This window comes from Gopherus evgoodei, chromosome 2, assembly GCF_007399415.2.
Source record: "Gopherus evgoodei ecotype Sinaloan lineage chromosome 2, rGopEvg1_v1.p, whole genome shotgun sequence".
NCBI classification, from domain to species: domain Eukaryota; kingdom Metazoa; phylum Chordata; order Testudines; family Testudinidae; genus Gopherus; species Gopherus evgoodei.
Genome location: NC_044323.1, coordinates 87743173 through 87764752, shown reverse-complemented (window position 1 = coordinate 87764752; position 21580 = coordinate 87743173). Strand labels below are relative to the sequence as shown.

Sequence of the window (21580 nt, the reverse complement as noted above, 5' to 3'; positions counted from 1 at the left end):
AAAAGAAGAGATGGATATGTAAAATTCATGTCTGCTGTGTTGGTCCCAGGATATTAAAGAGACAGGATGGGTGAGTTAATATCTTTTACTGGAACAACTTCTGTTGGTGAAAGGGACAAGCCTTTCAGTTATACAAATCTCTTTATATTCTTCATTTATTTCAACTGCACAGCAATCAAAATAGTGTCAATACCAAAACATGATAGGAACAATGCATGCCAGAAACCTGAGAGAAATTTTAACAAAAGGAATTTTAACAACATTGAGGAAGCTCTACGCAGACATTGAAAGTAAAGCCCTAGTCACAAAAAGTTATATAAAAACAGGGTTAGACGGGACTGCAAGGGTCATCTAGTCTAACCCCCTTCCAAAATTCAGGATTTGTTGTGTCTGAACCATACAAGAGAGTGGATGAAAAAAAAAGTGGGAATTCTTCCAAAACACACAATTAGAATTATGACACAAAGGGATTAACTTTATTGTTATAAATTAGAAAATGAAATCAGGGAAAGCGATTCTGGGACAAATTCTACCCTGCCTTACACACTTGGCCCGTCCACTGAACTCTTCAGGATGCATGAGGTATAAAATCAGAATATGGTCCTCTCCCTTAGATTCCTTTCTATTTTTAAAATAGACCATAGTCCTCTTTACTTTGCCTGATATGCAGTCCTTCACATTGGTTACTGAAGGAACACGAACAGGACAAAACCATTTACGTTTTTTAATTGCTACTATGCAACCAACACCACCTTTGATTATTAAACTTGACTCCTTTTAAAACCTCATGCTACTTCATGCTATTTATTTACTTTCTGCATTTCACTTTGGAAACTGCTCTTACACTCAGATGTGCGTGCAGACCTTTAAACCTAAAGTGTAGGCTTGGCTTGACATGAATAAGTAAACATAGGTAGGCCTCATTTTTGGTAGACAGGATTAGGGAGGGGACTAGATCAGAAGGCTGAAAACAGAATGTTTGTGCCAAGATAAATAAATAAGTCACTAAGCTAACAGACAATGTCTGAGCTAGCAAAGATAGCGGGAGGAAGGGGAGGGGCAGACACCCAGGGAACCATTTACTAAGTCCAAGAACATGTACAGCAAGTGGACAGAGTATGTTGTATAGGGATTGGTTCCTGTAAAATAACCAAACCAGTCCCAAAACATGTAATGCAACGTATAGTGAATGTGAGTGTAATGTGTATATAAATGAAGGGGATTTCTGTGTAACCTTGGATGTGTATTATGTCTGGTACCCACCCACTATGCTTGAGCCTGTTCAGCTCAAGAGTAGCTTGATTGTATGCCAATAAAGTTTGGAGTTGAGCTGAGTGGATAAGGTCTTGGAGGCTACTGAGTGGATAAGCTGTCAGAAGCCACCCCAACACTAAGCAGAGCCCTGACAACTTACTTGGTCTCTGGAGTTTATGGACTTTGCTGCTGGATCAAGATCTCAGTTGGGCACTAAAAGTAAACTAGCCTTATTTGTGTGTCTAGCTAGGTTTATCTTGGGATTCTCATGGACTAGCAAAATGCAGAAAGATTTTAAGTGCAAATACTGCAGGGCAATATTTAGATCTAAACAAAAAAAATTAATCTGAAATATTAAACCCATAAAAAGAATGTATATAATAATGTGTTTTTAAAACTCTCCTATAAAGATTAAAATGTTTGCCTAAAAGGACCCATTGGGAAGTTTAAAAAACAGAATTATATTGAAATGTACTGAATCAGATCACTCTCAGGAAAGATACCTCAAGGATTTCTTCATATTTTTTTACAGTTCTTTTTAGATCATCATCTTTTTCAGCAATTTTTCTATGCAACTGTGTTGTCTCTGCATGATGGGTTTCTATCAGTTCAGTTTCCACATCCTGGGCTTTACCTGTTTTTAAAAAAAGTCAAGAAATATCACAACTGATTAGGTAGCTATATTTTAACAAATATAAAACAACATCACATTATGAACAGGATTAAAAAGTAAGATTTGAAGACACTTCTATAAAGGTGTACACAAAAAAAATCTTTCAAGAGGCAAAAATCAAGGAAGTTAAACAATTCCTGCTATACATGGTCTAAAAGTAGTGGTGTCTCTCAGATTTCAAGAAGGTGAAAGGTCACAATACTTTGCAGCAGATTCAGTGCTACCATACTATGTAGGTTTTTATCCCATGCACACGATCACAGTAACTGACTGCCTTCCAGTTGTGCATTAAGCAACGTGACTAATATCTGCTGCATGTTTGTTCTCTTATCCCTATCATGTCTTTGTTTTGACAGAAGATTTTTTTTTAACATATGTACATGTATTTATGTTAGAGAAGGCAAAGTCAAAGAAGTGTGCTTTGTATTTCAATCAAAAGGCAGTGAGGTTTGTGACGGTCCTTAGGAAGTTCATTCCACCGTCCAGGACTCGTCCCGAGAAAGTTCTCTCACACAGATGAATGTTACTTTTGTTAAAGAGTTCCTCTGTTCCAGGGAATGAAGTTGTTGACATGCTCTTTATCCCAGGACTTTAGGTGGTCTTAAAGCTATCCTGGACCCAAGCCATGGAGAGCCTTGAAGATAAGGACTGAGACCTTGAACTTGACTTGATATTCTATGGGAAGTCAGCACAGAGAGCAGAGGACAGGTTTCTTGTGCTCACAGTAACTTGTATTGCTGAGGAAAAGCGCTGCAGCATTCTGTACTAGTTGAGAGAGTTTCCTAAGCACTGTAGTCTTTGTGCCCAGGTATATCCGATTGTTCCAGTCCAGCCAAGAGGTGATGAAGGCAAGAATAACTGAAGCCAGGTCTTTATCCACCAGGATGGAACAGATTTTCCAAGCCAACCAGAGATGGTCAAAAGTGTTACCCACGAATGCTGCTATACAAGACCTTTGCATCAACAAAGAATCCAGAACCACTCCTAAACTGAAGACTTAGTTGACCAACTGTGAGAGTGTGTACCTTCAACCAAAGGAGACTGTACCATAGCTGTAAACTCTTCAAAATACCAGCCTCACTGATGTCTTGCTTGGATTCAGCTTCAGCCAGTTGTCCTACATTCATGAGCTATCTCGTCCAAACACTGGATCATCTTGGTGGTAGTGGTATGGCCATATGTGGTGAAGGATAGGTAGAGCTGCATGACTCACCTACCGAGTGCGGGCATTTGAGTCAACTTGGTACAACCAGTTCAACTTGTGGGTGCATGCAGATGTTAAAAATGACTAGAGAGACAACTGATCCTTCTGAGACTCTACAAGTGAATGGTCTAGTGATGGAGGTGGAGTTTCCCATCATTACTCGTTGGGTGTCCCCCTCTAGGGATACACCCAACCATTTAAGCATATTACCCTGGACTCTTGCCACCTCTCTTGGATAGGACAGAGGTATCTCATAGTCAACAGTGCTGAATGCTAGAGAGAGGTACAAGAGGATAAGAACAGATGTCTGCCCTCTATCCATTGACAAGATATCATCCATGAGTGCCACTGTAGCAGTTTTAGTTCCATGTCCTAGACTAAATCTAGATGCCCTATTCTGCCAGCATGATGGAGCAGAAAACACCTGCAATTCCCTGTCTCAACTCCCCAGGTACAAGGGTATCTCTAGCAAACACAGAGCCAGAATAGCCAGTTCCTATGCTTCCCCTTCCCTTCACAGTTTTAGGCACAGGGACAGGCAAGGTGTAGATGAAGAAGCATATTGTGCTCCAGCTATTCCCAGCTGACATATGATCCTTTTGGAACCATTTTCAGCTGGTACAGGTTAGACTGACTCTCAGCGCTAAAAGCCAAAGGGTGAATTTCCAATTCAAAATCAAATATACATTTTCTTAAACAATTGTCATCAAAGGCTACAATCAGCAACCCTGGTCTAATGCCTGTTATAAGTTTGTTGTACTGAACACACAAGTTTTAAAATGCAAACTCAACAACCAAATATTATTACTGTACTTTGACTTCCATCTCATGTAACAGCATACAAATCATCTCACATACTTACAATTTACCTGTAGAAATTCCTAAAAAGCTAGTTAACTATGCACACGTCAGGTGTCTTATACACTGGCGGGTGCAGAAGTCCACAGCAACAGCTAGGGAACCCAATCTCTGGGTATAAGAAAGAACAGCTGCAAAAGTACAAAGTTTCCAGTGTACATCTTATAACAGGGGTCAGCAACCTACGGCATGCATGCTGATCTGATTTTTGATGGCACATGGGGCAGGCTGAGTCACTCAAACCACCACCGTTCTGGGATTCCCACTGCTGGACCCTTGCCAGCTGGGGTCCCACTCAGCACCCGCTGCTGCCTGGGGGAAGGAACCCCAGGCTGGCAGCAAGATGAGACCCTGGCTAGCAGGAGCCAGTGGTCGAAACCCCAGAGTGGAGTGGGCTGAGCCGCTCAGCCCACCACCGCACTGGTGTTTCCGCTGCTGGCCCCTTGCCAGCCAGGGTCCTGCCACCAGTCCCACTCAGCATCCGCTGCTGGCCTGGGTGAAGGAACCCCAGGCTGGCAGTGGGCTGAAACCCCGGCTGGCAGGACCCAGCGGATGAAACCCCAGAGCGGGGGCAAATGCAGACGCTCAGCCCACCGCTGAAACCCCGCCGCAGCCCTGCTCACTTTGCTTCTGGCTGGAGTTCCAGCGCAGGTCCCCTGCCAAACAGGGTCCAGGCCTCTGGCCCTGCTCAGCACTACCAGCTGCCAGCTCCACTCACCTCAGCTGCTGATCTGGGGTTCCAGCCGGTTAACAACTGATCAGGCAGAAGCCTGTGTGCAGCTTAAAGTATCCAAATACGTGCCACTAGACATTGGAAAACTCAGCAAGGAAAAGCAAGGGCAAGGACCACACTAAACTAATAAGATCTGCATTTTAATTTAATTTTAAATAAAGCTTCTGAAAGATTTTGAAAACTTTGTTCACTTTACATATAACAGTAGTTATACACTTATAGAGAGACCCTCTAAAAAAACGTTAAAATGTATTATTGGCACGCGAAGCCTTAAATTAGAGTGTATACATGAAGACTCTGCACACCACTTCTGAAAGGTTGCCGACCCCTATCTTGTAAGCGTTACAATTGCTCCCTAGGCAAGAATAATATTCCCCACTGCAGAAGCAGGGGAGTTTTCCTGACCCGGTTTTCAGCTCTCTAGGCAGGGCTAACTTCACACAACAATGGCTACTACTCAGATCTGTGACTCTTCCTCCTCTATGATATCCATATGAAACTGACCCTATGAAAGTTCGACAAATTCAACAATTTTTATTTGTAACAAACAAAACAACAAATCCATACAGATTACAATAACAACATTTCACTTACTGATAGTTTCGTGTACAGCTGTTTCCAATTCCCTTTCCTTTTGAGCCAGCTGAGTATTAAACTCCCTCATCAACTGCTTTAAGGTGGAGTTGTGCTTTAATTCAATATCTTCCTGTTCAATTCTGTACAACAGAACAAAAAAAGTCAAGAAATTCATTACTGATCTGAAGTGTATAAAGCAAAGACCAAAAGTAGTTTAGAGTTTCTCCAAGACTCTTACTTAAGCATGGTTTTGCATTGAGGGGAAGGTTGGCATTGGGATTAATTCCCTGGGGCCCAGGGAGGCTATTTGCTCCTTTCCTATAGGATGCACCTGGAAGGCCCAGGTGTTTTGCCAAGATGGAAGAGACCAATAAAAATGAGTCATGGGATCTTTGCTCTGGGAAGATCAAGACAGGAATGCTCTGCATGTAGACAGCATTATTAGACAAAGCCTGGGATGAGAAACTGTTAGCGCTCTCAACAGTATACCATGTTTTTATGACACAAGTGCACACACACACAAACAGAAGTTTTGGGTTTTTTTTTAAACCAGCTTGTACCTCTTTCTTTGAACTCCACTGCCTGAATTTTCAACTGGATTTTGGGTACAACCTGAGGCACCTTAAAGGTGGGTAACCTTTCAGAAGGTAGATGAAGCATCCAAATATCACATTACTTTTGCAAATTTAGGCCCGTAGTTGATACTTAAGAAGATTTAGGCAGAGTACATGTTTTCCTAATATCCTTTCCCCATTCTCCATTTTGAGGAAATTAAAACTGTGTGTATATTTTAAACTGTGTATTGAGAGGCACTCGTTACTCCTAGGGGAATTCTGCGCTACTGCACGCATTCATAATTAATGAGCCCTGCAGATTTCTAACTTGTTGTGCAAAAAAAACTTTTGCCAAAATGTTGCTACAGTTCCACCTTTTTCCCAACAAAGGGCGATGTGGCGATAGAGCAAAGCAGCAACTCCCCACCAGCGAGGGAAGAGAGAGCTGCCTTCGCAGGAGACAGAGGCTATGGGGAGACAGACACTGTGAGGCTGCTGGGAGGGTCAGATAGGGGCTCATAAAGGCTAGTGAGGGAGGACAGACTGGGGCAGGGGCTGAATGGGAGTGGAGACACAGGGCCACATGGGGACGGGGGTGCAGAGCTACACAGGGACAGGGGAGTGCTTGGGTGAGGGGACAGGGGCAGATGTGCTTGACTGAATAGGAGAGGTTAGAGGTTAGCCAGGCCTTGCAGGGGAAGCTCCATAATAATCCCTCCCTGCATCCACCAACACCCAACAACCCTCCAAGTTCACACGTAGGCTCCTTCCCAGCAATTTACTTCTCTCTCCCTCAGCTCCTCCACTACCTCTGACTCTCCCAAGCCTTTTCACTGCTGCTGAGGGGTGCAGGAAATACAATTCTGTATTGTAGTTTAAGTTAATTATTACTAATAGTTGTGTATTAATATGCCTAGTAGGGAATCTATTTGTCAAAAAACATTTCCTGAATCTTTTTTGTTGTCTGTATTGCTACAGACATACTTGCTGACAGGTATTTTGACATACACCTCTACCCCGATATAACGCCGTCCTCGGAAGCCAAAAAATATTACTGTGTTATAGATTAAACCACATTATATCGAACTTGCTTTGATCTGCCGGAGTGCACAGCGCCCCCTCCCCCCTCCGGAGCACTGCTTTACCGCATTATATCTGAATTCGTGTTATAGCAGGTCGCGTTATATCATGGTAGAGGTATAAATGACCAAAAATAACTGAAATTAGCGTGATTATATTGTGTTATTTTGACAAAATAAAATATGCAGAATTTTAAAATATTATGCGCAGAATTTTTATTTTTTTGTTGGAGAATTTCACCAGGAGTAAGTTGTATAGGAAAGCTTCAAAAAACATTACTGAGCCCAAACCAAGAGTGATATATACAGTTGTTCTGTAAAATACTGTACTTTTCTTTGGTTTACGAACTCAAACTTATTTTTTCACTTTTTCATGAAGGATTACTTTCAATTGCTTTTTTTTTTTAAATAAATCCTTAGTAAAATATTAATCACTATTTTACTGGTATAAGGTAAGCTTAAAAATATATGTATACATCTTCAGGTTAAAGTGACTAAAGATCATGTTAAAAAAAAAGTTTAATGGACTAAGGAATATGGAAGATACCTGATTTTCTTTTCCATTTCTTCTAAAGATTCTTTCTTCATTATATCTAGTTCCTGCTGATGCTCCTTCCGCAAAGTACGCAAATCCTTCTGCACCTTGCTTATTTCTTTGCGCAGTTTTTGCTTCTCTGTCTCAGCCTCCTTCAGTTTAGCTTGCAAGTCCTTTTGCTGAGTCTGCATATCACCAAGTAATTTCTGCAGCTCTAAATCAGATCTAGTCTTTTCTTCTGCATTTTCTTCAAAAATTTTCAGCTGTCTATTTCTTTCATCCAGCTGCTGCTGGAGACCTTGCAATTTTTCTTCATATTTCAAAGATACCTCTGCCATCTCAATCTTACATACTTCTTTCTTCTTTACTATATCATCCTCCAACTCTCTTATCTTCTGCTCCAAAGACTGACTCACTTTATCCTTTTCTTGAAACTGTTTCTGAAAGTCTCCAATCACATTTTCCATATCATAATGTTTTTGTACCTGGGCTTTTAACTCTTCTCTGATGCTTGCTAAGTCATCACCATCTTGTGTGTGTTGATCCAGCAACAAAGAATATTTCTTATTTGTTTCCTCTATTTCTTTCTGGAGCCTTTCAATCACAGATTGTTCTTCTTTTAGCTTTTTCTCAGTACATTCCAATTTTTTTAAGAGTTCCTCCTGTTTGCTTTTCATTTTCAGTTTAGAGTCATTACTTTCTTGTTGCTCGTTCTCATATTTATTCAATAATCCATCCTTATCTATTAAGTCTTTTTGTATTTCACTTATTTTCTCTTCATACATCTGTCGTACGTTCTCTAACACACTGGCTTTTTCTTGCTCTAAGGAAGCTTTTTCATTTTCTACTTTTTGCATCATTTCTCTTTCCAAGTCTGCTGAATCTCTTATTAATCTGTTTTTTTCTTCTAAATCCATAATTTTGGCCTCTCTTTCCTGCATTTTTTGTTCTAAATCTTTTAACTGATTTTCCATAGCTAGCTTAAACTGTTGTTCTTTTTCTTCCATTTGAGAGGTCAACTGCTTCTTAACAGAAGCTATTTTTTGTTCCGCCTTTTTTTTCAGGTCTGCTAATTTAGTAGTGTTTTCTGCATTCATCCTATCTTCCAGCATCTTCAACTCTTCTTCTTTGCTTTTCATCATTGCAGTTTTCATTTGTTCAAATTCTCTCTGCTTTGTATCGAGTTCGGCTTTCATTGAATCCATTTGCTTTTCAAGACTTAGCACTTTTTCTTCTGCCTCCTTCAACCTGTTGTCCTTTTCAACAACTACAACCTCAGTCTGCTGAAGTTGCTGAACAAGCTCTTTTTGCTCAGTGTCTCTTTGCTGGTTGTGCCTTTTAAGTTCTTCCATTAAAGAATCATTTTCCGCTGTTTTCCGAGCAATGTGCTCCTCTAGCTCAGTAATTCTCGCTGTTTGGATTTTTAATTCTGCAGTTAATTTTCCCTCTTCCTTTTCCCTTCTCCTCTGCTTTTGTTCCATTACATCTTTCAAACTATCTAAATTCCTGCTTTGCTTATCTAGCTCCTCCTTAAGTTGATGTATCTCTTCATCCTTTCCACCAACTTGGATATTATTTAATTCAAGCTTGTTTTGTAATTCTTTAATAGTATTGTGATTCTGGGTAAACCTTAACTGTGCTTTTTTCTTCCATTCTGACAGTTTGTTCATCCAGTGGTCTACCTGCTCCAAAGCTGATGCTTTTTCTTGACTCAGTGACTCAACCCTGGAAGATAATTCCTGCACCTGATTCAATAATTGCAGTTGATCCTCTTGGTGTTGCTTGCTTAACAAAGATATGGCTGCTTCTTTTTCTGTTAAACCTATGCTGTTTTCAAGTTTGACATTTAGTTCATTCACAAGCTTGTTGAGAGCACAGATCTCAGATTCTTTTTCCTTAAGCTCCTCTCTCATTGAAGTGACAACATTAATATTTTCAGATAATTCTTTCCTTAACTGTGTGATACAAGTTTCCTTCTCTGTTGCAGCCTGTTGCTGATGCCCTCCTTCTTTTTGCAACAGCTCCTTTTCTGTTACAAGTCTTTCAATGTCAGCTTTCATGAGTATAATTACATTTTCCTTATCTTGCAACTGTTGTGTTGACTCCTGCAAAGAGCTACTTACTGTAGTCTGATGTTCTGTTATTTGTCTAAGCTGTGTTTCTAGTTCAGGAATTTTACAGTTTTTAATTAATATTGCTTTTTTAATTTTTGTAGTTTGATGTTGACAATGTGCAATTCTGGAGATTACTAAATTAATTTTTTCAGTACATTTTTCAATTACTTCATTGGTTTTAGTTTGCAATAAAGTGTCAGCTTCCTTCCAGTAAATATCTAGCTGTGCTGCTAGTTCGCTTGACAACCTCTCAAATTCAATTTGTTTTTGCTGACTCGCCAAATGTTTATCCTCTAGTTTTTTCTCGTAATCCTCACGTTCTTTACAATGTGAAGATTCCAGAATTTGGAGTTTTTCATCAGATGTTTTCAGCATGTCTGTCAGTTCTGTAACTTTTATCTTGTGTTTTTCTTCCATTGTTTTCTGCTCCCTGAGCTGTTCCTGTAGTACAGCCCTGTCCTTCAGAGAGTGACTGAGGTCATCTTCTAGTTTTTCAAGTTGTGCTTTGAGATCAGTTTCACTTTGTGACAAGGTGTTCACCTGTGCCAATAACTGCTTTAGTTGTTCTTGCAATTCATTCCAAGATTCGTCTCTCTTCACTTGTTCTTCCTTCAGCAGGGTGATCTCTATGTTAGTCCCTTCTTTCTCAGCACTGACGGTGGCTAGCTTCTGCTTCAGGTCTCCAACTTCCTTCTCTTTTTTATGTAGTTCCATTTCGTGCTTTTCCTTGAGCTCTTCAACCTGCTGATTGAGTTTTTTCCCCCATGTTTGTGCAACTTCTTCTAGTTCCCACCTATGAGCTTCTGCGAGACTTTCTAGCTGCTCCTTCTGATTCATTTCCAGTTTTGACACAGCATCATTTATTCCAGTTGAGCTGGCATGTGCCATTTCCAGCATTTTTGCATTGAAATGTTTCTCTTTCTGACTGAACTCCAACTGCTTGTTTTCAAATTCTTTTTTCAGTTTAGCTTCTTGTTCTGAAAGTTTCCTCTTGAACATTTCTTGCATCTCTTTTGCTTTTTGTTTGATTTTTTCCATCTTGGTTCCTTGATCTTTTAAACTATTTTCATATTCAACTTGTAAAGCACTAATTCTCTCCTCTTTGGCTGATAATTTCTGTCTGAGCTCTTCCACTTGTTGATTCTGTTGCTTTTTTAGCTGTTCAAGTTGATTTTCTCTCTCAAGCAAATCTCTCTTTGCCTGATCAGTCTCTGTACTGAGATCTTTCAGTTGAGATTCATACTTTTGCTTTAGAGAGGTTATTTTCTGCATGTTTTCACTGCTCTGCTCTTCCAGCTGCTGCCTCAAGTCACGTACCCGGGATATGTAAGTATCTAATTCAGTCCTAACTTCATTCAGCTGTGATTCAGCTCTTACAATCTGTTCTTTAAGATGTGATTTTTCAGCTTCCATATTTGTCAACTTTTGTTGCAGCTCTGTTAACTGTCCTTCATAAACCCTTGCCTGCTCACTGGAGTTATTTTGGTGTGACTGGCAGAGGTCTCCTAGTTTAGCAGACACTTGCTTAAGTTCGGCTTCAGATATTTCAAGTGATTCCTTTAGTTTATGTTCTTGTGCTTTTAATTCCTCCAGATGTTTTTCTTTTTCTTCCAACTGTACTTTCAGTTGGTTAGTTTCTTCTGTGTGTGCCTTCTGAATTCCTTGGACAGATATGTCATGCTCTTTAACCATCATGTCCATTTTTTCCTGGTACTGCTTTCTCTGTTGTTCCAATTTTGTCTCAGACTCCTGCTTTATTTTATCTACATCTTTTTCTAGGTCATGACGTATTTGTAGTGTTTCTGATAACTCAAAAGATAATGCTTCTAGCTCTGTTTGTTTCACATCAAGCTTTTCTAATGTTTTTGCATTCATCTCTTCTACGTGTGCACGGAAAACTGTCTCTTTTTCTTTCAACATTATATCCATTTCTTGCTCATGTTTCTCTCTCAATTTCTCTATTGTGGACTGTTGCTGTTGCTTTAAGATTTGAAGTTTTTCTGTCCAAAGTTCTTCCTCCTGCTGCTTCACATTTTCTAGCTCTTCCCTGTGCTTTTCAACCATTACAGTGATTTCTTTATTGTACTTGGTTTTTTCAGACTCTATCAAAGTACTTAGTTCCTCCAATTGTCTTTTGTCATCTTGTGAATACTTTGCAAGGGAACTTTCCAATTCAAGAATTCTCTGTTGAAAGAAGATTTTTTAAAGTGGCATGGATAAACAATTTTTAATATAAAAAATTGTAATGCCTGCTTAATTATATACCAGATTCAAATTCTACAAATTCCAATTGTAGCCCGCTTAAAATAATAAATAAATAATAATAATAATCAACAATACACTAAAACAGAATCAATTGTTTTACGTAAGCCATTTATTATATTGTCATTTGTTATTAATTTTATTTCCACTAAGTTATAGGTTAATAATAAAATAAAAGAAGTCCTTCTATTTCACTTATATTAAAAATTTAGATGTGATAACTTCTTTGACAGGTTTTAAAATAATTTAATAAATCCATGAAGTAATTCATCAGAACTGCTCTGAGCTTCAGAGGCTAATGGCTCTGGTTCCAGTAGTTTGAGTGTCGGCAGGTGCTCAGTAGTCTTTGCACACATCTGCTAACATACCTTATTTCTGGCCTTTACACTGCTGATAGTATAATCCTAGACCTGTTGTGAGCAGAAACCCCCAATCTAGAAAAATTCTGTAGTGGTTTAGTAATCTATAAAATATCCGTTAGGTAACAAGTAGATAAAATTATTTTACTTGTGACCTAAAGGGACAGATCCTTCAAACTCTCACTCAAGCAAAGTCTTATTCACTTGATCATTATTTATTGTTAAGATTTATATCATGGTACTACCAAGAGGCCAAAAAGATTGACCTCTTTGTGCTAGGCAACGTATACAAAAATTTTGCATGTGGAAAACAAGTTCATGCCCTAGACCTGAACATGAAAAAAGTATATTTCCACGTTCTGCCATTTAACACTCCACAAAATTATAAACTGCAACACATCATGGTAACAAAAACATATGTTCTAAGTGTGACAGTCTTTCATCATAGCCAATTCATACAAGTTCACCATGTCTACTAGCATGAAGCTGTTAATATGCAGAAAAGTGGTTAGTTACAATTCTAAAATTTTACTCACAGTTCTAGCTGTCTGTATTTCTTGTTGCATGTCTTGAAGTTTCTTCTCACACTCTGATTGTATTGCTTTTTTCTGCAATTCTAATTCTTCTAATGCCAGAGATTCCTGTTGTTCTTTTTCTTGTACTGTCTGTAAAAACTCGCTTTGACTTTTTTCCTGTGTCAAAAATTATGAATAAAACAATATTGTACAAAAGAAACCTCCAATAAGTAACTCTTTTTACATCATGATATAGTTCTACAAAGCAATTAGCAAGAGAAAAGGAAATCACATTTCAAAGGATTATATAACTACATTTTCTACCCACAATCGACTTTGTTTTTCATAGCAACATAAACATACATTTTGTTAAAGATCTTTTGCAAAATCCCCATGCCAGCAGTAAATAGAAAGTTTTTCCAGGTAAATAGCCACAAGCTAACATACTTATAATCCACCATCTTCTGCACAGTCTATACTTTAAAATAAAAATTAAGCCTCTAATCTTAATGACTGAGAAAACAATCTTAAAAATGTGAACTGAGTGTTAATGCAGTATAACTGTTTCCGTGTCGGCCCCAGGATATTAGAGAGAAATAGTAGGTGAGGTAATATCTTTTGTTGGACTAACTTCTGACCTGAAGAAGGGCTCTGTGTGGCTCAAAAGCTTAGAACAGGGATAGGCAGCCTATGGCACGGGTGCCGAAGGGGGTACGTAAGCTGATTTTTAGTGGCACTCACACTGCCCAGCTCCTGACCACCAGTCCAGGGTGCTCTGCATTTTAATTTAATTTTAAATGAAGCTTCTTAAACATTTAAAAACCTTATTTACTTTACATACAACAATAGTTTAGTTATATATTATAGACATAGAAAGAGACCTTCTAAAAACGTTAAAATGTATTACTGGCACGTGGAACCTTAAATTAGCGTGAATAAATGAAAACTCGGCACACCACTTCCAAAAGGTTGCCAACCCTTGGCTTAGAACATAAGAACAGCCATACTGGGTCAGACCACAGGTCCTTCTAGCCCAGTATCCTGTCTTCCGACAGTGGCCAATGCCAGGTGCCCCAGAGGGAATGAACAGAACAGGTAATCATCAAGTGATCCACCTCCTTGTCACCCATTCCCAGCTTCTGGCAAACAGGGGCTAGGGACAACATCCCTGCCCATCCTGGCTAATAGCCATTGATGGATCTATCTTCCATGAATTTATCCAGTTCTTTTTTTAACCCTGTTATAGTCTTGGCCTTCAAAACATCCTCTGGCAAGGAGTTCCACAGATTGACTGTGCATTGTGTAAAAAAATATTTCCTTTTGTTTTAAACTTGCCTATAAATTTCATTTGGTGACCCCTAGTTCTTGTGTTATGAGAAGGAGTAAGTAACACTTCCTTATTTACTTTCTTCACACTCATCATCATTTTATAGACCTTTATCATATTCCCCCTTAGTCATCTCTTTTCCAAGCTGAAAAGTCCCAGTCTTATTAATCAATCACTCCTCATATAGAAGCTGTTCCATGTCCCTAATAATTTTTGTTGCCCTTTTCTGAATCTTTTCCAATTCCAATATAATCTTCTTTGAGATGGGCCGACTACATCTGCATGCAGTATTCAAGATGTGGGCATAACATGAATTTATATAGAGGCAATATGATATTTTCCATCTTATTATCTATCCCTTTCTTAATGATTCTCAACATTCTGTTCACTTTTTTGACTGCCAATGTGCATTCAATGGATGTTTTCAGAGAACTATCCACGACTCCAAGATCTCTTTCTTGAGTGATAACAGCTTGTATCTCTCACCAACAGAAGTTGGTCCAATAAAAGATATTACTTCATCCACCTTGTCTCTCTGAGTGTTAACACAACTGCAGTTGCTGGCCAGTGCAAGTGACTCATTATCTCAATTAAGCAGCAAGACATATAAAGAGCAGCTGCAGTATCCATACTGAATGTCTCGGACTCCTGGATTGTCTGGGATACCCTTACCAGGGGCCAATAGGGATTACTGAACGATGATGCGGTTCAGGGGATGAGACATGGGTTTGCTCTACAGACAGACTTCTATTTCCACCCAGCTCTGCCAGAAGTAACCTTGTACTTTTTAGGGATGCTTACAAGAGCTGCCCTCATCTTCTCCTGGAACTCCTTTCCTTGAACCTGTAATCTCTCATTTAGCTCCTGCTCTTTGGTAGCCAGTTCTCTTTTATGCAATTTCTCTAACTCAGCAACACGCTCTTCTGAAGACTTCTGTAAATCAGAGAAATTACTAATTTTTCAATTAACAAACATCCCCTGCATTATTTCTCATACAGTGGAGGAACAATGCTAGTGAGAGTTACAAAGGTAATTGTCTAATTGCTTCCCTTTAATAGGCAGCATTTTACTCAACATGCATAAGTAAAAATTACGTGTTAAAGGAATAATCCCAACTAAGAAGTTATTTTAAAGTTTCCGAAATGCTTTTCCATGCTCTCTCACCTCATGCATAGTGCTAGTCACAGAATAACAAAAACTCTGAGGTCTCTCCCAGCAGTGCTCCCAAATCCATTTACGGCTTTAATTTTGTTTTAAATTGGAGAAAATGTTCTCACAACTTTACGATATAAGCTACTGTCTGCAGCTCCTTTTCTATGCTCAGTAAGTCAGTTTCATGAGCCAACATTTAGGACAAAGCTCAACTAGTGAAATCATAGCAAGAGATACTGTTTAGTCAGATATGAAGGCCTACACAGGTAGGTAAATTATTTATGTAAACAAGTTTATAAATCCTCCCCCGGCTACAAACCACATTCACTTAAAACACTATATTAGAACTATAGTGTGGCAAAGTTAATAATGTAACAAACACAAGAAACTACTGTTCAAATTGAAAATTATTAGAAGAATAAGATGGAGGAACACAGATTCATACCCGAATACAGTGGATGGAATGAGAGCACATTCTACAAAAGCCCACACTGTGGCAGACTTTTAAAATCTTCAGACTTGTTAGACTAAAAATGCTAAATAAAAAATTACTCTATTTTAAAAATCACAACCATAATAGAGACAAGGAGAATTGACACGTTAATCATGCTTAGTTTTCCTTTGTCACAAATAGCACTGGAGTATTTTAAGAAGCCAGTGGAAAAGCGGTGTCTATTGTAACTATTTCAGGTGCACAGCCAGAGACGCTGATTAAACAGTGTGCAACCATGAGGTCAGTTCTGAGCAGTTTCTGTGCATTTCCTTTAACATACTATTTTAAGCCTCCACAGGCTGCCAGAGAAAAGGACAGATGAATTTTGAAAGGTTTAAACTGCTGCAATACTTTATTACTGAGGGTCCTGTGGCACCTTATAGACTAACAGACGTTTTGGAGCATGAGGTTTCATGGGTGAATACCCACTTCGTCAGATGCATGTCTGACATGCATCTGACGAAGTGGGTATTCACCCACGAAAGCTCATGCTCCAAAACGTCTGTTAGTCTATAAGGTGCCACAGGACTCTTTGCTGCTTTTACCGATCCATACTAACACGGCTACCCCTCTGATACTTTATTACTGAGAACATTTTTCCTTAAATTTATTTTTTTCTATTAAATAGTGAGGAGTTTGAAAACAATCCCTGATATGTTAACACATTTTACAGCCAAATCTTTGTTAAATTAAAGCGTTAATTTAAAAACAAATGAGACATACTCAGCCTTAACTTTTACCTTCATAATCTCAACCACCTCCTGCTTCACCCTGGTTAACTCTTGTTGAAGAGTTACACGTTCTTCCTCACTTGTTTTTTCTATTGCTTTGATTTTTTCATCCATCTCTGCTTGCAGCTTTTTCCGTGCTTCCTCTACCTTTTGGGCTGTACTCAGAGCCTTCTCAAGCTCTTCAAATGCTGCAAGAAAGAAAACCAAGATATTTGATATTCCAGAAATAATTATTTCCTTAACATGCATATAGGGCTCCTGCTAACTACAAGTTACAAACCAGACAGAAGAATTTGGCCCTAACAATGCTCACATGAGCTCATTAAATTGAGAAGGGGAAGAGAACAGAACAGTAGTTGCTACTTCCTAGATCAGTATTGCATTTAGGTTACTATATATTTTGCTCACCCAGAATCAGAATGAAGTGCACTAACTATAAACATAAAAAGCCACAGCTCTTCCTCTAGCTTCATATCCTGACTAACTGAAGCTGAAAAGGACTGAAGAATGCTCCATGAAGGAAAGGTAACTTATCATCAGTTTATTTTAAAGAAATTTTCCACTAAAATTATCGGTAGAATAAGCAGAAAGCCAGGAATGACTGGAATGTACATCCACTTTTACTTAATCATAGAAAGAGTTCTGTCCTATTAGAATAAGGAAGAACAATTCTGGTACATTTCATTTATCACAGAGTTTTTGTCAGTTTATCAACAGATATCTGTGGTAAAATTGAAATTTTTTAAACTTTGCAAATTAAATATCAGAATAAAACATTACTTTTAACGGAAGTTTTACCTCCAAAAAACTCAGATTATACGGGAAAATATGTCCACAATGGACACCCAGGTCAGAATACTGAAATACAATAGTTATTTAAATTTGTACATGTTGTTAATATAGAGAGTGATCACGATTTAAAAAATAAACATTTGTCAACTGTTAAGGCACAGTAGTATCAGAGGTGTCACAGTTATTTTCCTCATACAGAATAATTTAAATATACCAAGAAGTCATATTTTTGTGTTAAAATGCTACAATAGTAATGAATAATCACACCCGGTTATGCCGAGGACTCCTTTAAAATCAAGTAAATTAAACCAACGCACTGAGACTAGGATTTGGCCCTTACAGGGGAATCCTTGTTCCTGACTGTGGTAATGAGTCTGGGTCTCTCTCTGCTGCACGGGCAAATAAAAAGGAAAAGCCATTTTTAAAATGGGTTCGTATACAGCTAATTGTTGGTACAGATTAGTAGAAACTTCTTTTCAGCACTTTCGTAAAACTCAACTCCAAGGTGAAAATCTCCGAAATTTCTAATCCAAAATACCTAAAAAAAAAAGCCTATAGCTCGACTACAAGCTTGGCTAAATACTTGGATACTGTTTTTGAAACAAAGAGATAATGATTTTCAAAAACTTCAGAGTTCTAGCTTCTCTTCCTCTTAACAGTAATTTCCTTTCAACAGGGCAGGAGCTCTCCAGGTTTCTTTGGTTCACCCTTAATATACTGTGGTTCAGACTGATCATTATGATGCCTCTTATTCTGCGACAACACAAACAATTAATATTGTTAAGTAGTTATAATTCTTATGCACTTAGGGTTACATATTTTTATTATGTATTAGAAACCCTCCAGGTGTTTTACTTGCCCATGAGTTTGAAAGGTGAAAGACACTTGGCATTTATAGTGTTTGAATTACATTTAAAAATAAAGCTTTTAGCTATAATCTTCATTTCTGAGCCTACTCTTGCATTTTCAGGAGATTTATTTTCTTAAAATAATTATGTTCACCCAAATTATGACCTTTTGGAGTTAATTTCTCGAGGAAGCTTTTTCGTGGGTCCTCACAATGGAAACTAGAAAGTGATAATTTTTCTGACAGCAGCAAAACACTGATTTTTTTTTAAACCTTTTTTTAAAACCTTCCTCCTGCTCTAACGATCAGAAGAACTGAAGTGTTTAAATACATTATAAACGTTAAGAAAACTGGAGATTCTTTTTTGTGCATTTTTAATATATAGTAAACCAATATAAAACAGAGTGGAACGTATACTCTGCTCAGCGCTGCTAAAAAAGGGTACGCAGTGCTCTACGACAAACAGCTCTGCTAGTGCACAACTTCACAGCCCATTCAGGCATGCACCTTCTGGGGTCAGCAGTAGTCCATATCCCCTATTCCACATTTGCCAGTGCCTATAAATCAAGCATGGATTAGGGTTGCGATCTTTCTACCTGCTGGTAAATGGACCCCTGAGGCCCTGCCCCCTACCCCGTCTTTTCCCCTAAAGCCCTTCCCCTGCTTTACCTCCTCCCTTGAGGTCATGTCCCTTCTTTGCTTCTTCCCCCAAGACCCCACCCCATCTTGTCCCCATCACTGCTCCTTCCCATCCTCCCTAGTTGTCGCTTCCTGAATCATCTCTGCCTCCCTCCTCATCTCCCATTCCATGTGCCGGGCTTCCTCTGCTCCAGGGCTGGGACAGGAGCTGCTGCAGACTGATAAGAAGCCTGCCCGCAGGTAGGAGGCAGCCCTGACTGAGCAGGGGCTGGCGCAGGCTAATGACCCAGCACTTCCGCCTGCCCCACGGTAACCTACTTTTGGTATCCGATCAGTACATCTGACCCAGACACTGCCAGGTCCCCTTTTCAACCAGACTTTCTGGTTAAAAACAAAAACAAAAAAAACAGGCACCTGGCAAACCCTAGTATGGATACAGCCTGTACTGGTGCACCTGCAGGGACTAGAGTGATCTCCCTCACTTTCTCCTGCAAACCTATGTATAGCCAGCTATAGTTTGTCCGTAAGTACTTTACACGGAGTATCCACCCTGCCAGTGTCACAAATTACTTTTTAAAAAACATAACAGCTTTTCTCAAAAGTGGATTCAGAGATAAAAACTACAGTTAAATATTTCAAATTTATTTAACTTTTTATTCATAAGAGCATCTCACACTTTCAACGCTTGGGCTGAGTAATATATGTTGCAATTTCATGTAAGCAACTTGTCAATTAATGAGGGGTAAGTGCATTTGCCATAGCCTGCAGATTCATCAAATAAAAGATTTCAAGTTCACACTAGGACTAACTACTAAAATGTAGCAGTTTAGCAACATGCAGTAGGCCAGCTCCTTCACCATAAGCACAAGCACAATGCTGAGGGAAAAGTTAGATAAGCTGGTGGATAAAGGTCAAGAGTACATGATAGCACAAAGAAGCAACACTTCACAGGAAGACATTCTGTTCTCTAAAAGTGAAATTATATGCATCTCAGGCACTTTTGGTATTTAAGCAAGAACCTAATATTTTTGTTCAAGGTAGTTAATTCTAGTGCAATATATCAGAGGGGTAGTCATGTTAGTCTGGATCTGTAAAAGCAGCAAAGAGTGCTGTGGCACCTTATAGACTAACAGACGTATTGGAGCATGAGCTTTTGTGCGTGAATACCCACTTCATCGGATGCATGTAGTGGAAATTTCCAGAGGCAGGTATATATATGCAAGCAAGAAAGAATCAGGCTAGAGATAACAAGGTTAGTTCAATCAGGGAGGATGAGGCCCTCATCTTTCCACTTCATGCATCTGACGAAATGGGTATTCACCCACAAAAGCTCATGCTCCCATACATCTATTAGTCTATAAGGTGCCAGAGGACTCTTTGCTGCTTTTACTAGTGTAATATGACACTCAAGTGATAATTTCAAACCAGCAGGAGGTTAAACTAGCATTCTTCCAGGAAAACAAAACTGACTAATTTGGCACCTATCAAGACTTTTTTTTCCTACTGAGACTATGAAATTGTAATAATAAGCCTTGTTTGTTCATTAAAACATTACTAGGCTGAACCCAGAAACTAGATTATCTTTGTCCTTCTCTCCACAAGCACAGTGACTGCTAAAAGAAACATGTTAAAATACAAATATTTGGAATAACGTTAAAATTAATCATCTCTAATGTACCTGGCAATACAAAAATCCAAGAAACATAGCAAACAATACTATAATCTAGCCTTGTAAAATCCCATTCATCTGCTCACCCTAGTCAAATAGGAATCTTTTCTGTCCAGTATGACTAAAGCCATCGATGCTGCAGAATCTAAGTCTTTCTTTCTTTCTTTCTCTCTTTCTCTTTCTTTTTAAAGTTTGTGTTAGAAGAAGAATAGGGTACTTTTGTTATTTTTACCACCAACACCACCCCTTGCACTGGCAAGTTCTTGACAATTTTTTAAACACTGCTCTACAACAGTTAATACACATGGGAAAAATATCTAATTTTTTAAAATTTCATTTAATGTCAGTCTGTATTATGAAGGGTTCCTGATAACCAATATCTCAAGGGTACTGATGGGGTAACCGTCAACTAGAATGCCACCACGTGGTGAAAACTAGGGAATACAGCACTGAGCATGATTATGAAACAGACTGGGGAAATATAAAATTTAATCTGTTTCAACCAACTCACAAAATGCAACTTCAGAGAAGAGGCAACTCAAATAAGCAATAAGTATATCCAGTTAAGCTGGATATACTTATAGTGGTTGTTTTGTGCATTTAACCTAATATTAAGAAATGCATATAATAAAATTCTTATTAAGCATGCTCTTGCTCTCTGTAAACCATGGAGGGTAAATTAAAGGAGAATTATTTAAGTTGTCAAAATGAATACCAGTATGGTCTACAAAGAGATGGCAAAATAAAACACATTATAATTTGCCTAATAAAGGCAGAAATAATTGCATTATTCTACCTGGCACTAAAATAGATTACCGTCTTTAACATTAAATTAATATCTATAGCGTTCAAAATGTTGAACAGTGAGGACTTATGCCAAGTATTTAATAATATATAAAAGACTGAGCTTTTCAAGTGCAAGTTTACAAACACCCTGGATACTTTTGATACATTGTAACTTGATAGCCAAATATTGCAAAGATTTAGAAAGTTAATTACAATTCATTTAGGTAAAAGGACTGAAGTTAGACATTGCCTGAGAAGCACAGAATTTACTTTGTAGAGCCTGGTTCAAGCACCCATTGTGTGATGTAAGAAAAAGAGAGACCTTACCCCAGTCCTGTTCATACAAGGCTTGGGAAAGGCACCATGATTCACTTATTGGCATGTGTGGATGCACAAAAATAAGATGCTTTGTGAGTTTTCAATATAAT

General features: G+C 38.6%; 1 protein-coding gene across 6 annotated transcripts in view; it reads right to left on the bottom strand.

Annotated features, from left to right (window-relative positions):
* The window catches only part of GOLGA4 (golgin A4), a 127356-nt gene that overhangs the window by 42203 nt on the left and 63573 nt on the right, over positions 1 to 21580 (bottom strand). For 5 of the 6 annotated variants that reach the window (XM_030551297.1, XM_030551299.1, XM_030551300.1 and 2 more), the window contains 6 exons: positions 16429 to 16607; positions 14845 to 14976; positions 12738 to 12893; positions 7479 to 11764; positions 5317 to 5438; positions 1758 to 1888 (listed from right to left, as the gene is read on the bottom strand). In XM_030551297.1, the coding sequence (XP_030407157.1) occupies positions 1758 to 1888; positions 5317 to 5438; positions 7479 to 11764; positions 12738 to 12893; positions 14845 to 14976; positions 16429 to 16607 (5006 nt within the window). The remainder of the gene's footprint in view (positions 1 to 1757; positions 1889 to 5316; positions 5439 to 7478; positions 11765 to 12737; positions 12894 to 14844; positions 14977 to 16428; positions 16608 to 21580) is intronic. The other variant, XM_030551303.1, reaches the window with a different exon arrangement.